The 15,766-nt window shown below is 40.3% G+C and overlaps 1 protein-coding gene across 12 annotated transcripts in view; it reads left to right on the forward strand.

Annotated features, from left to right (window-relative positions):
- The window catches only part of LOC309363121 (A-type potassium channel modulatory protein KCNIP1), a 552,464-nt gene extending 539,802 nt beyond the window's left edge, over nt 1-12,662 (forward strand). For all 12 annotated transcript variants that reach the window (XM_081899217.1, XM_081899216.1, XM_081899206.1 and 9 more), the window contains 6 exons: nt 4,637-4,706; nt 5,450-5,520; nt 6,351-6,458; nt 8,229-8,333; nt 8,547-8,609; nt 12,352-12,662. In XM_081899217.1, the coding sequence (XP_081755343.1) occupies nt 4,637-4,706; nt 5,450-5,520; nt 6,351-6,458; nt 8,229-8,333; nt 8,547-8,609; nt 12,352-12,399 (465 nt within the window). In that variant the 3' untranslated portion in view covers nt 12,400-12,662. The remainder of the gene's footprint in view (nt 1-4,636; nt 4,707-5,449; nt 5,521-6,350; nt 6,459-8,228; nt 8,334-8,546; nt 8,610-12,351) is intronic.
- Nucleotides 12,663-15,766: the final 3,104 nt, after the last annotated feature.

Below are 15,766 nucleotides of genomic sequence, written 5' to 3' on the forward strand. Positions count from 1 at the left end.
GAAGAGGTCGGGGGACAGACTGTCCCCGGACCTGGTCTGAAGGCGGTTTCCATAGCAACGCATTGATTGATTTTCAGTGCATTCCTATGGGAAACCGTGCTTCGCAAGACGAAAGAACTTGCGGAACGAATTAATTTCGTCTTGCGAGGCACCACTGTAAAGGGTTACACACAGGGTTATCAGCATCTGAGACAGGGTGTCAAACAAATAATGACTAAGACAAAACAAACCCTTGGTCTGGGTTTTCAAAAAATGCCAATACATAGTTTTAAAAAAACTAAGACTTGTGAGCAAATAACAAACCATAGCTTTTGGTCATGGTTGGTAGCAAATAAAGCATAATTATGTTCTAGGCAGGGCTCACACATAGTGCTAAACTAAAGTTAATAAACCTTAGTTGTTTGTTGTTGTTGTTGTTTAGTCGTGTCCGACTCTTTGTGACTCCATGGACCAGAGCATGCCAGGCACTTCTGTCTTCCACTGCCTCCCGCAGTTTAGTCAAACTCATGCTGGTAGCCTCGAGAACACCATCCAACCATCTCGTCCTCTGTCGTCCCCTTCTCCTTGTGCCCTCCATCTTTCCCAACATCAGGGTCTTTTCCAGGGAGTCTTCTCTTCTCATGAGGTGGCCAAAGTATTGGAGCCTCAGCTTCATGATCTGTCCTTCCAGTGAGCACTCAGGGCTGATTTCCTTCAGAATGGAGAGGTTTGATCTTCTTGCAGTCTATGGGACTCTCAAGAGTCTCCTCCAGCACCATAATTCAAAAGCATCAATTCTTTGGCGATCAGCCTTCTTTATGGTCCAGCTCTCACTTCCATACATAACTACTGGGAAAACCATAGCTTTTACTATACAGACCTTTGTTGGCAAGTGACCCTTCATGGATCACTGCCTTGCCGTGGCGAAGGGGCTTGAATAACTCAGAGAAGCTATGAACTATGCCGAGCAGGGCACCCAAGATGAACAGGTCATAGTGGAGAGTTTGGACCAAACATGATCCACCTGGAGGAGGAACCGGCAAGCCACTCCAGTATCCCTGCCAAGAAAACTCCATGGACAAAGACAACCTTAGTTTAATAAACCATAATTTTTACATTGTGTGCGAACCAGGCCACTTCTTCCTCCACACTTCTCATGCGATCCCTTGTACAAAGTGCATGAACAACAAAGAATGGCAATTTCCAAGTAAATACTACTGCGTTTGAAGCAGGCATAGGTAAGAGTGAAATGGTAAGAGGAACTGGCTTCAAGTTGTTGAGTCCATTGAAATAAATGGGAGGTATCCAGTGGCCATTAGTTATTTCACAATAAAAGGCAAAATAAAGAGGGGCATGTTTTCATTATAAGCTTTGATATCCCAATTCTGTGAATGTTTAAACTATGGAATGATGGAAGAGTACTGGAACGCCCTAATTATTTTTTGTGTTTACATTTTTTAAAAAAGTTATATTAATGCATTGTGTGTTAACCAGACAGAAGATTCATCAAAGTCTTCATAAGCAAGTCTTAAATAGCTATGCAGCCTCCAGTAGAAATCAAACTAAGGGGCATACCTGCTTCGTTTCACAAGAAATAAGCCTGGCAAGTCAGCCATATTAAGTTATTCTCCCCTACAAATGAGGTATCTTGAGCATTATTGGGTCTTATGAGACAAAATTGTGATCATTTTAGGTACAAATAAATTGGAATTAGCAGATGCATCTGAAAGCAGTCCAGTCACAGAAAGCTGAAACTAGATGATCAATGGCCAGATTGCCTTTTTATACTGTTCCAGAAGGTTTTGTTCAAAATATTGCCAGAGATCATAGTGAACTATAAAAAATGATTTTAAAAATGATGTAGGGAGAACATCAAACATTTTAGTTGTGCATGCATGACAGTGATACTATCATATCAGGAATGTTCTGGACTATCGGATAAATTCAATGTAGTGCTATGGCAATTTTTAGCTTGTCATATGGAACAATACCACCTCTCCTCTTTCTGGGGAATCTCCTGACACCACCACCCCCAGTCAATTTCGGGTGCTGCTGCTGCTGCTGCTGCTGGGAGCAGATAGAAGAAAGCCCTGTTGCACTAGCAGAAGTTCTTTCATGGGCTTCTGCTAGTGGGGCTAGTTAGCTGAAACCTGTCCTACATTTCCAACATCCCTGGTCTTCGTCCAGGTGGCCTGGGGCTGATGGAAGTACAAGTCCAAAACGTGTGGAGGGTGCCACATTGGCTACCCCTGCAGTAGGGCCTCTAGTGGCAAATATTCCTATAAAGTCTGCTGAACCAGCAAAATCTGGGAGGAGCCAGATCTCATTAATTTAATTAATCAATTAACCAGATCTAATTAATATTATCGTAACAAGTAAGAATATTAATTAGAACTTGGTAGAACAACTTCAAGCTGCAGACTGTGACAAGATAACAGATCAGCATCTATCTTTGTTCCATAATGGCACATGCACACACATGGTTTCTGGGCTATCAATACAAAGGAAAGATGACTGGGTCACTTAGGCTGCAGCCCTATACTCACTTATCTAGGGCTGAGTCTGATTGAATTACTTCTGATTTTGCTATCAATACTGACATTCTTTTTTCCTGTATCTGAGGGACAAACACATGGGACAGAGTTCCATAATTAACTGAAAGCTTTTTCGGGGGGCGTAGCCAGTGTGGAAGCCTCTATCCTTGTGGATGGGGGAGGTGTAAGTGACCCGATTCTGACCAGGGCTGCAATTGAGGCAAATGATTGTCTCCCTATCCATCATGCTATCCCTATCCTCTCCCTCCAACTCTGCATATATGGGTAGATCTATATGACTAATATTGGGGTTTAATTTCACCCCAGATTCTGAATGGCTAAGTTCCTTTATTTTTATATGTTGGTTCATATATGATGAACCAATGATGTCACAAAATAAATATTAATAATAAATAATAATAAATTTTATTTATATCCCGCCCTCCCCAGCCGAAGCCGGGCTCAGGGCAGCTAACAACGATCAAATAATCCAACATATTCTCTCCCGTTTCTGTTCTGAAAAGTATTTGTTCATTTATTCTGGTTAAGTGTGTCCTTAAGTCTCCCAGGAAAACCAATGGGACTTAATGGTGCTTAGCTTTAGTGGGATTGGGCTCATTGTCTGCTTGTTCAAAAGCCTCTCTTTCACTCCTCAGTGCTTCAATTTTTACTTTTGTTATTGTCAGCACTTGTGGTGCCTCCAAGTGAGGGATTAACTTTAATTCTCATTCATTCTTTTCATTCCCTTCTATTTAAGCATCTTTTGCCCTAAAGATATTTAAATATCTGAAATATAAAATGCTGCTTTTGAATGCTGCTCCATAGATATTCAGGCTTCCAAATGTTCCCTATATATTCAGGCTTATAATAATAATAAAAGTTTTCTTTGACCGCATCAGAGCTCATCCACCTGGATGTAGTAGCAATGGAATAAGGATAGTATAAAAGAAATGCAAAGAGAAATGATAAACGAAAATACTCAGGTTTCCTTGGTGGTACTGTTGGTTAGGGCAGGACTTTGGAGCAGAAGCCCAGGCCCACTCAGCGGAATAAGCAGAAGGGTAAGCAAGGCTGGCTTACTTCAGTTTAAAGTGCAGTACTATGCATTACCATCTAATGAGGTGGATCCTTGTAAGACCATTAAATCCACATCTAACAATAACATTGAATCAGTGGTTAATTCTGGCACGTATATGTGGTACTTTATCCTGAGTCAGTGAGACTGATCGCATTGTGGCACTGAAAGCCCAGCCATACAGCATTCTCCCTAGCATTCCATCTAGAGAACTGAATAAACTGGGCAGTAGTTAATATTGGCACGCCAATAAGAGAAGAAAAAGCAAGTCACTTTGCTAAATCAGACCAAGTCCCACCTAGTTCAGCATTTTGGTTCTAGCAGCAAGTACAAGAGCATAAAGGTAACAGTAACCACCTGTTGACTGCACCCAGAATCCTGTTAACAGAGGCATGGAGGTAATTTGGGATACATCAAAATGTACAGTCTAGATGTTGTTGAACTGCAATTCCTATCATCCTTGACAATTTGCCATGCTGAAAGGAGTTGACGGGAGCTAACATAAGAATGTAAAAAAACTAATCTAGTCCAGAGTTCTGTTCTCAGAGTTGTCTGACAATATCTGGAGAGAACTGCATTGGCTACCCCTGGTATGGTCAGACAGCCCAACTTGCCTTGATTCTTGTAGTTTTCATCTGATGGAAATCAAATTGAAGTTTGTTGCCTGAGGTGGGGGGGGGGTCAAACTCACAGCAGTCTCTACAATCTTGTGTTTCATGGACAAATTAATTTTTTCCATCTTCTCCAGATGAAAATCTCCAGATATTTTCATCTGCTCCAGATATGTGCAGTAGAGTGAATTATGTAATGAACCCCCTTCCACTTAATTTTTTAGTGTCTGGTAACCACAAAAGTAATTGCTTATTGATAGAAGGCAGGGGACAGGACTGATTGAAAGTACCACAAGAGATTGCTTGGGTGCTAGCATATATCCTGTACAGAACGTGCGCAGGGGTACAGTATAAGGATATGAATGCTGTGTCTGGGAACAGGCAGAATTGCAAATGAAATCTTAACTGTTTTTTACTCATTTTTTTTTCTCCAACAGGAATGTCCTAGTGGAGCTGTTAATGAAGAGACGTTCAAACAGATCTATGCACAGTTTTTCCCACATGGGGGTGAGTGGAGAGCATTCCATCTATGAAGTGTAGCTCAAATTTCAGAAATGATGAGTCACAGAAAAATGATGCACAGCAGCTTAAGAAAACTGATCTCCCTATAGAGGGTTTGGAATGCAGGGCTGACAGGCACCTCCAGTACATTAAAGTATTGAACCAAAACTGACTCCGCATGTGATTTTAAAATGCTCAATATATGGTTGTTGTATAATTTTGAATATAATTTTGGATAATGTCAGAATACTTGCATGTATGACTGCAGTTTGCATATGCTTATAAAAATAATTTAATTAGAATTAGAAGTGTCTATCTCAGTGATTTTTGGAGAGGATAGTTGTAAAGGGTTTGTGAATAGTTTTGTGAGCCTTGATTGGCTATGGTCAGCTATATGCATTGGAAACATTGTTCGAGTCTCTCTCAGATTGGTTTCATATTCTATTTAGTGACTGAAACATAAACAAAGAGCCAATTCTGGCTAGATATCTGATCACTAACTGGCTGGCATTGGGAAATAATGAAATAGTGTGGGGGGGAAAGATAGCAGAAGCAGCAGCAAAGGGAGAAGAGGCTGTGAACAGTAGTGAGCAGGTATGAGAAAGGTAGGATTTAAGAGGTTGGGTGTGTCCCCTCTCAAATCACTACTTTCAAGTTGAAAAATTAACCAGGAGAACATTCAGCTCAGCTGTACATATGCTTATTTAAATTTCTTTAACAATATATCCTCTTACTGTGTTTTATTTCAGATGCTAGTACGTATGCCCATTATCTTTTTAATGCATTTGATACAGCACAGAATGGATCTGTGAAATTTGAGGTAACGGAATAATAGTTTGTTCTGATTATTACTGTCTATCATCTTACTGGACATCATAGTTTCCAAACCTTTTATTTTCCATGTCTCTGAAGAAAAGTGTTGTAGGCCTGGCAGCTTGTACTTAATGTAACCAACAGAAATTGATCCAGTACATGTTGTCTTCTTATTCTTGATACAGCTTATCCCCATGCAAGCCCCATGGAAGTGAAAAGGTTGGCACCAAAGAAATGGGGTAATATGGTTGAAAGATCCTGGAAGCAAAATTTAGGTTGCTAGGTAGCATGTTGAAAGCCAGAACCTAGAAGGTAGCTTTCTCTATCACAAATGTGTAGTTTCAATGTGTTGATGAGACAGTGTCAGGGAGCAGGTTTTGGATTTGTTAGGCACTGGGGGAAATCTGGGATAAGCTGGGCCTATGCAAAAAGGACAGACTCCACTTGAACCAGAATGAAACCAGACTGTTGGTGCTTAAAATATAAAGGTAGCAGGACAATTTTAAACATATTGTTGGGGGAAAGCGGACAGGAGCTGAGAAGAGTCCACTTTGGAACAAAACTCTTCCCTGGAATGAAGATGAAGAAAAATGATTAAAATCATTTGGGGGAGGTATGGAACTAGGCACTGAGACTTGGCTGGTAGGCAGAATCATCAAGTCACATCGCTGTATCCTTAAGATTAATGAAGGGATGGTTAACGGTGTAAATAAATGTTATTGTAGAGAAGGGAAAGTTATAATAAGGCAACATATTATAAGACACACACTTCCATACAGAGACTTGGAGAAAACTTTCTGCCCCAATTAAAATATATTTGTATTCTTCTGTCAAAAGGATTTTGTGATGGCACTATCCATTCTGTTGAGAGGAACAGTTCATGAAAAGCTACGATGGACATTTAATCTGTATGACATAAATAAAGATGGCTATATAAACAAGGAGGTGAGTCAGTGGCACCTATTCAGCTTTTTAAAGGAAATGAAAATGGAGGGTTGGAAAATGCTGTTCAGCTGCTCATCTTAAAATATACGTATTTTTCGCTCTATAAGACGCACCAGACCACAAGATTTTTTAAAAAATCTACCTGGACCCTCACCCTAGACCCCAGGAGTTACAACAAATTCAATTATAATATATAACTCTCTAGGTAAAACTGAAGCACTTTAATTTTGGTTGAATCTCAAAGAGAACACATCTATATGACATTAGCAAACTAACAGGAGGAATAAGAAAACAGGAAGTAATGCAATTGTTGGACATACCGTGCCAGAGACAAGACTTTGAGAGAACAAAATGTCTGACTTAGATCTCGCCAACCAGTTTCCTTGGAAGAAGATGAAAACATGGAACAAGTTCACAACACATTTGTGGCCACAGTAATAATGAGTCTCACAGATAAATTAACAGCACATGGAACACCATATGCCAACTTGGCCATTTTAGTCCTTAACGACTTCGCCGATTTCATGGCAACAACCTCCCTCAATATGTTCAACAAATTACATGAACTAATTATCTCTTTTGAGCCACAAGCTGTGCCAGGAAGTGTTTGTGTTTCTTTGAGTCTAAGGTTCATAAGGCTTGCTACATACATCGAAGAAGCCAGATACCTCAGTTGAATTTGATCATGGTGGTGAATGAGACATCAGCAATCTGCAAGAGCAGCCTAGAAAATTGTGTTTCCTTTACAAAATCAGTCAAAGCCAGACCCCTCTACTCAAATGCTAGTGTAGATTCTTGCTTAATGTATGTAATATACTGCATTCAAATCGAACTATTCAAGAGATTATCTACCCATCTCTAGTTAAACAAAAGAAACAAACAATTACAATCAGATTCAGGTAGGTAGTCATGTTGGTCTGACACAGTAAAAAAAATAATAAAAATGGTCCAGTAGCACCTTATAGACCAACTAAGTTTATAAGGTCTACTGGACCATTTTTATTTTTATTTCAATTACAATCGGATTCAAGGAGGTGCACAATCATGGCCACCACAGTAGCCAATGGTAAAATGCGTGAAGATAATTTGGTAAATTAAGCCAGCTTGTCTTTAGTATTACATTAGAAAAGACTGGTGGAAAAGCACACTTTACGGTCATTAAAAAGTAATGTGTGTATACAAGAAACTGCATAGATAGATAGATAGATGATAGATAGATGATAGATAGATAGATAGATAGATAGATAGATAGATAGATAGATAGATGATAGATAGATAGATAGATAGATAAGCAGTCAGGGAGAGGGGTGTTCATTAGCCTAATTTCACTTTATACAGAGGTCCACAATTGGAAACTACTTTTTTAAAGCTATTGAAACTCTCAGATATATTCACCAGGTCTACCTTGATGTAGAAGCAGATGGCATTTGCAGAGCAAATTTGCTCCCAGGTTAATAATAATAAAAATCCATAGAATGCATAGCTACCAAGCATAATTTTTTCCTTGAGGGTGATTAAGGAGTAAATGTGGAAAACTCTGTGTATTTTAGATTTCAGAATATGTTATATTCATAGGTATTTAGATCTAAACCACAGCAACACTATTCCTTTGTGTGTGGGCTTTCAAAAAAACCACACAGAATAAGGGTGATGCCCACAAACTAGCTGCAATCTCTTTGTTGAAGGTTAATACTAGAAATGTTAGTGAGTCAACTCATTGCCAGAGCCCTGTTTGATGTCTCCCTTGTGCTTTGATTGTCACAATTCCAGGAAATGATGGATATAGTAAAGGCAATTTATGATATGATGGGCAAATACACCTACCCAGTGCTGAAAGATGATGCTCCAAGGCAGCACGTAGAAGTTTTTTTCCAGGTAAATTTCCATTTGTTAGTGCACATATATCTCCCTTATGTTTGAACTCATACCTACTATATTTTCAGTCATTTTGTGTCTGGGCAGTGGAATCTGTTTAAATCTGCAAAACCACATAGATGTATATGAATCCTATCAGTGCTATATTATACTGCACTTTGTAAATGCAGTAGTGCTATGAACTCAAAGAGTTTGTATTTTTCTGTATTGCAGAAAATGGATAAAAATAAGGATGGTGTCGTTACTCTGGATGAGTTTATTGAGTCATGTCAGGAGGTAAGACTTCCTTTCATAGTAAATCTAACCAAGAGATTGTCTCATGCCAGAAAGCTCAGATTTCACTTCACCCAAAAGCTGAGAGCATCAGGACATCGGGTTTCGATTGGGCCATTATGGCTGAACTTCCTTATGAAGTTCAGGATTCTTTGCTGCACTTCACCACTGGTAGAAAGAACAGGGAAGACACAGTGCACATATTGCATACAATGGGGCTGCACATACAGTTGCAGTTTGGAGGTAAAGGGATTGTGTACATGTGCACAGAGAACGCCATATATCTATATTATCTGGATATGTCCAAGTCATGTTCTGAACTGCCTGTGCAACTGAGCAATCTTGGGCATACTTAGAAAAAGGTCTAGTGGGATTTATCCCCTTGTGGGTGTATTTATTATTTCACACTAAGAGTAGCAAGACTCTCTTACTCATTCTGTAGACCTTGCACACGTTCTCCATGTGTTATGATGATATACAGGTAGAGATTGAGATAGCTATAGCTATATATTTACTAACCTAGAAGTGAGAAACAATTCCCCAAATTTCCATCTCTCTGCTCATCTGAAATCACAATTTCCAGATGATTCCTGAAAGCAGTAGCTGCTGCATTTTAGTTTCTATATGAAGAAAAGACTGCAACCATGGCAAAACTAAAAGTTGGTGGAAAGTTCCAATGCAAGACAAGGCATGATACCTTATACTCTCAAAAATGGAAATGGTGTGAGTGGAATTGCCTCAGCATTCCTGAGGCCTCCTCCACAATTAGCCTGTCCCATGCCTAGAAAGCCCTAAGTGTAACCTGAAACCTGCACCACACTCATGAGATCCTAATCTAACTGAGTCTGTAACTGTTTTCTTTCAACATTCTATCTCAACCATTTATGGCTTTTGACACCAGGCTTTACCCACCCTGCACTTCACTGAATTCTTTGCTCAGTGAATAATTATGCAGAACCTGAAGGCTTGTTCACACACACTGTGGCATTTTGATTAGTGCTAGTAAAGAGGTTGCTATGGATTTTGAACAGTTCTGTACGGAAGCTACTCATGCAAAGTACAGCAAATCAATCGGAACCCCAGTGTTTGACCCCAAAATGGTTTTAAAATAGGTATACGTTGGAACTAGTGGCAGCTGCCTAGATATCTTCTGTATTGAAGATTGTATTTGTGCAAACTGGGGAGTGAACTAGAATCATAGAATCATAGAGTTGGAAGAGACCACAAGGGTCATCGAGTCCAGCCCCCTGCCAAGCAGGAAACACCATCAGAACACTCCTGACATATGGTTGTCAAGCCTCTGCTTAAAGACCTCCAAAGAAGGAGACTCCACCACACTCCTTGGCAGCAAATTCCACTGTCGAACAGCTCTTACTGTCAGGAAGTTCTTCCTAATGTTTAGGTGGAATCTTCTTTCTTGTAGTTTGGATCCATTGCTCCGTGTCCGCTTCTCTGGAGCAGCAGAAAACAACCTTTCTCCCTCCTCTATGTGACATCCTTTTATATATTTGAACATGGCTATCATATCACCCCTTAACCTCCTCTTCTCCAGGCTAAACATGCCCAGCTCCCTTAGCCGTTCCTCATAAGGCATGATTTCCAGGCCTTTGACCATTTTGGTAGCCCTCCTCTGGACACGTTCCAGTTTGTCAGTGTCCTTCTTGAACTGTGGTGCCCAGAACTGGACACAGTACTCCAGGTGAGGTCTGACCAGAGCAGAATACAGTGGCACTATTACTTCCCTTGATCTAGATGATATACTCCTATTGATGCAGCCCAGAATTGCATTGGCTTTTTTAGCTGCCGCGTCACACTGTTGGCTCATGTCAAGTTTGTGGTCAACCAAGACTCCTAGATCCTTTTCACATGTACTGCTCTCAAGCCAGGTGTCACCCATCTTGTATTTGTGCCTCTCATTTTTTTTGCCCAAGTGCAATACTTTACATTTCTCCCTGTTAAAATTCATCTTGTTTGTTTTGGCCCAGTTCTCTAATCTGTCAAGGTCGTTTTGAAGTGTGATCCTGTCCTCTGAGGTGTTAGCCACCCCTCCCAGTAGAAAAAGTAGCTTATGTGGTTCTTATGTCTCTGAAATTTTGAAAATATAAGTATTTTTGTAAGCTCAAGATAAACGTGAAATAAATGAACACATGGCTTTAAGAAAGAGGATTAAAATTAGACATCTGGAATACCATCCAGCTCCACTGAAACTAATTGACTTTAGTGGAATATTGATTGCTCCCCTGCTCCCCTGTTCTTTAATTCAACATTACACATAGATGTAATGGGAAGCGCCACAGGGAAGGTAAACTATAGGAGGGCCATATCTAAGTGGTACAGCATCTGCTTTGCATGCAAAAGGTCCCTAGTTCAATCCCCGGGATTTCCAGGTAGACCAGGGAATGTCCACTGCCTAAAACGCTAGAGAGCCACTGAGACCCACTCCATACTCTGCAGTTAGTTTGCTTGTGGATTCTATTTTATATTACTATATTGATTGGATATGCATATTTGGATCACCATGGTCACAGTAGGTTAATGTCATTTGGAATAATACAGCATAATAATATGCTTATTAATTAAGAAGTCTTCAGTAGGAGAGAAGGTACCTCATCTTGGAAAGGGAATGAGAGCAGTCAATCCTAATTGACTCCTTATGTACTAATGAAGTCTCTCACAGGTCAAAGCAAAGTTCTCATGCTGGCATTTGCATCTGCATTGCAGCCCAAGTTGTTTATAGTGTATCACAGTCCAGAAGCAGGGCCTTGAATGAAAAAAAAAACACCAGATGGCTGGCAGTACATAGCACTGGGTGATATGCAAGTTTGCATAGAAACATGTATAAAATAGGAGAAAATGCATAGCATTCAGAGCAATTTCATATGGAAATGGTTTTGGCCATAGACACTGGTACATTTGCACTCATTTAAACATGTTTTTATTATTTTCCAGGGACTTAACTATGCATTTACAGTACAAGGCCATTTCCATTTTTGTTACCTCTCTCTCTCTCGCTCTCTGGCCTAAACTTCAGTTGAATCCTTGGGGTGGGGAGGCATTCCCAAGTCACCAGAATGGTATTCCACAGTCCCATCTCTCTCCACCCAGGCAAGCAAGGGGCTTTATTACAGTTCAAAAGAACATTCCATCCAAGCCAAAGAACTGCAGTGGTGTGTAGTCAGATGTGTGGCCTAAGGGGAGGTGTTGGCTGGAGAGAGTCCTGAGGATCATACAGGGAGGGCTGGAGAGCCATATTTGCTCTCTCTCTCTCCCCCAACTTGAAGTTCCTCACCCTGGTATATAATATATATTTAAATGTAAAGTCAGCAACTTCAAGTCAAGCAATGGCGCAGGTCTATACATAGATTTTAGTTCAACAAACTGATTCATATATATTTACAGTAAGTATATGAAATGGGAAATGGCATTTAGCTTATAGTGTGATGAAATGAACTTGCTTAATTGCAAATGATGATTTACATGATTTGCACAACTATCCCAAATTTGCATAGAATCTCCAGTTGACACTTTAGATTCTATGCAAATTTGGGATAGTTGTGCAACCTCAAGGCTTACTGCCTTGTTCCATTGATGCTTGCAGGCCACAACATGGACTCGTCCATAGTCAACTTAAGGTTTATTTATGGATCTTTGGGGGGAAATCCATCTCTACTGGTCCTTCAGGCCTGGCAGAGGTGTTTGTGTATGCAATATAAATATGCATGGTTTATTTTCTCATTGCTTCCAGGATGACAATATCATGAGATCCTTACAGCTTTTTGAAAATGTCATGTAACAGCAGCTGAAGAACAGCATAGGAATCTGAGACTTTATATGTAATGAGACCCTGAAGAAAATGAGTCAAGATTTTTCTCCCTGCCACCTTTTTTGATGAAAGCTTTTTACTACTTGGACATGCTCAGCGTGCAAGGATTTTATATGCCATCGCAAACTGAGCTGTGTCTCTGAATGCAACAAACTCCATCTCGCCTCCCTCAAGAGACACTGATTAGAATTTATTTCATTTGGAAGCATGCTAATAAAACCTGACCAGAGAGACCTGCTGCTTAAAGTTTAATGAATTATTGAAGTTTAAATGATTAAAACAATATTCAAGTTTCTGTTAGCTAATCACAAAAGTTCTGCTGCTTTTGCTCTAGCAAGCTGGATTGCATATGGTACCACAGCATCAATAGCTTGCTATACATCTGTTGTAAGCAGAAACTCTTTTTGTATCATCACAGGACAAACGGTTGTGCTTATATTTTGCTTTGACAGTGAGATACGCGCTAGAAAAACTCATGCTAGTTTTGCAAATGGACACAAATCTAACATGGTAAATGGCCAGCAAGATTAATTTAGGTCCTGTCTAGATGATCACTTTGTAGTCAACAAAAGCAAAGGAAATGCTTCCTGTTCAGAGACAGATACTGCATTTCCCCAGAACTTAAAAAGGCAACAGACTGCTGCTAGGGAAATGATTTATTTTCCCCACTGGCAAAGCTGTTGTAAGCTGGAGGGCTTTCAGCAGTTGGCTGTTTCCTAGTGTCCATGGTATCAATAATAAAAAGTGGTGCAACTCCATCCTCACCACATAGCCATTTGATATTGCAACTTTAACACCAATGCTCTGTCTGCAAAGAGGGCACTCGCTGAGAGCTGGAACTGACTCTTCCTAAGACTAAGCTTGGGGAGGCCTCTTGTCAAGTTTTACCACCAACACCTCCATAGGAAGTCTTCCCACTTTGCCACAAGGTAGGACTCCAAATCAGCTATGCTGGTGGAAGCTGATGAGTGTTGAAGTCCCAAAATATCTGGTGGGCACTGGGTTAGGGAAAGCTGCTTCGGATGAACTTGCTGATGTGGGAGGAAGGTAAAATTCAAGGGCATGTGCATGGACACGTATTTGCCTTGGAACTGCCAGTTGTTATGTGAGCCCTCCTCCTCCTTCAGGCTGTGTTCTCTTTCCCACACAATAGGACACAAATTATCCAGCATGGGAATAGTACCAGCAATGCCACTTCTATAACTGCCCACTCCCATTGTACTACAATCACATATATGGATTGTTTTGTGCTCTACTGCCTCTGGACTGAGATCTGAAGGATTATTTCACAATGCCAAGAACGCAGTTGAGGCGTGCTTGCAGCTGATTGTCTTGACATGCCCAACTCATAACTTAACTTCCCTTCTGTTCTTAAAAACTCATACTTGTGTCCCCTGCCATCGCTCTGACTGACTCCAGTGAAGTTTCTCATTGTGCATACAAGTGAATGAAATTCCTTATAGTTCATCTGAGTCGAGAGAATCAGATAAAAGCAGAGTTTACTTTTGCAGGCAAAATCTGAAGCATATTCTACAAAATATACTGAGCTGTGATAAGTTTTCCCCATTGCTTTCATTGGTTTGAAAGGTGCACAGTCCAAGGCCAAAGCTTCCATAGCGTTTAAAGGGCTGGAATATTAAAAGTCATAAGTTTCCCCCCATTCATTCTCCCTAGTGCACACTGCAGTGAAATGTGGGATCAGCAGACAGTGCTGGACATTGTTTTGCACCGTACCGATTTAACATGGAATTCTAACAGCCCACCAAGTAGTCCCTACCCACCACTCAGGCCCCACTCAGCCCCACTGAAATGAACTGAGATCATGCACAGTTTCCCTGTGTATTGTGCCTCGAGTTTTCAAGCACAAAAGCAAGCACGATGCTCTGTGTGCACTAAAACGTGCACCATTTGACCATTTAAAGTAGCTGGAGTCCTGAGCCAATATGAAGCACACACTGATTTCACTGAGGCTGGGAGCACTAGCTTGCAAAACAATGAGGTTGTTTAAGAGCAAGATAAAAAGCAGGGGGATTTTGAAGTATTTTAAACCAATTTAATGGTTTTGTTCAAAGCATCTACTTTTAGTGGGGGTGGGGAGTTTTTTTGGGGGGTGTAATCTGAAACTTCTATTGGAAGAAAATGACAATAGTTGTAAAGTAAAATTTTATGGTGACTATTTCAAGATTTTACAGTATTTCCAATTATACACACCATTCATATTACATGTCCCAAATCCAGCTAAAGGTGTAAGGCACAATCATATGTATATTTTCTTGGGAGTAAGCCCATTGAGTTCCAGTGGAGTTTAGTCTGATATAACGTGTTTAGGATTGCAGCCTAAGGTGACAATCCTGAACAACTTGCTTGGAAGTAAATTCTATTGAGACCATTGGACCTTACTTCCAAGTAAAGCTGGTTAAGATTTATGCCCCGTTGACTTCACTTAGTATCACTTAGTCATGGCTAACTTTACCTGGACTGGGGTGAGAACAGTTTCTCCACACAACTGTAACCATTTGGTTTGGTAGGAAGTTGCAGTCACTGCCCGTGCCTTCTACAAGCCCAAAGAGTTCCTGCCAGTACATTTAGTACAAGAGGAATACACTCTAGAACATGAGGATATTTTGCTTGGGATAGGATCCAACTGTTTGCTATCATGTATAACCATAGCTGGGTAGTCAGTACTGAAAGAAATAACAGAAAATTAATCTCCGTAGTTATACAAGAGCTAGTTCTTAATTTAAGTCCCCATGCTAGAAACATAAGATGCATGTTTTAAATAATTACTAAATTAGTAAATTTAGATTTTAGTGCCAGGACCTTATTTGGCTGCCTGCAAGTGCCATGTGTCCTGATTTGCCACAAGGCCTAGGAAGGTTCGTAGCCTAGAAAAATTACTGGCTGTGGACAGAAGAAATAAGGAAGGGCAGGAATGTATTGGGTTACACTGCACACACGCTGACCATCAGATTTCCAGGAAAGTGTTACAGATATTTTTTGCAAACAGATTACATGTTGTTGGCAATCAAATATATTTTAAATATGACACCCATAGTTTTATATTTTATAAATCACATTAACTGTAACCCCTAAACTTATATAGAAATCAATATAGCTAGTGTAACTGGATTTGTGATGTGACAGGTTTGTTCAAAATAAGATACTGTCCTTTAAACCTTGAAAAACTGGTTTGGAAAACCCAGCCTCCACTGTTCCTTCTTAAGCCTCTGTTGCTTTTCAGTCCTTGCTCCCCATTCCTTAAAAGATCCAGTGGTTTGTATTCCAAACCCTGATCCCTGTAAATGTGCAGTATGTACAGAGGCCTGTAGCATCCCTA

The sequence above is a fragment of the Podarcis melisellensis genome, assembly GCF_964234715.1.
Source record: "Podarcis melisellensis genome assembly, chromosome: 2".
In the NCBI taxonomy this organism is placed as follows: Eukaryota; Metazoa; Chordata; class Lepidosauria; order Squamata; family Lacertidae; genus Podarcis; species Podarcis melisellensis.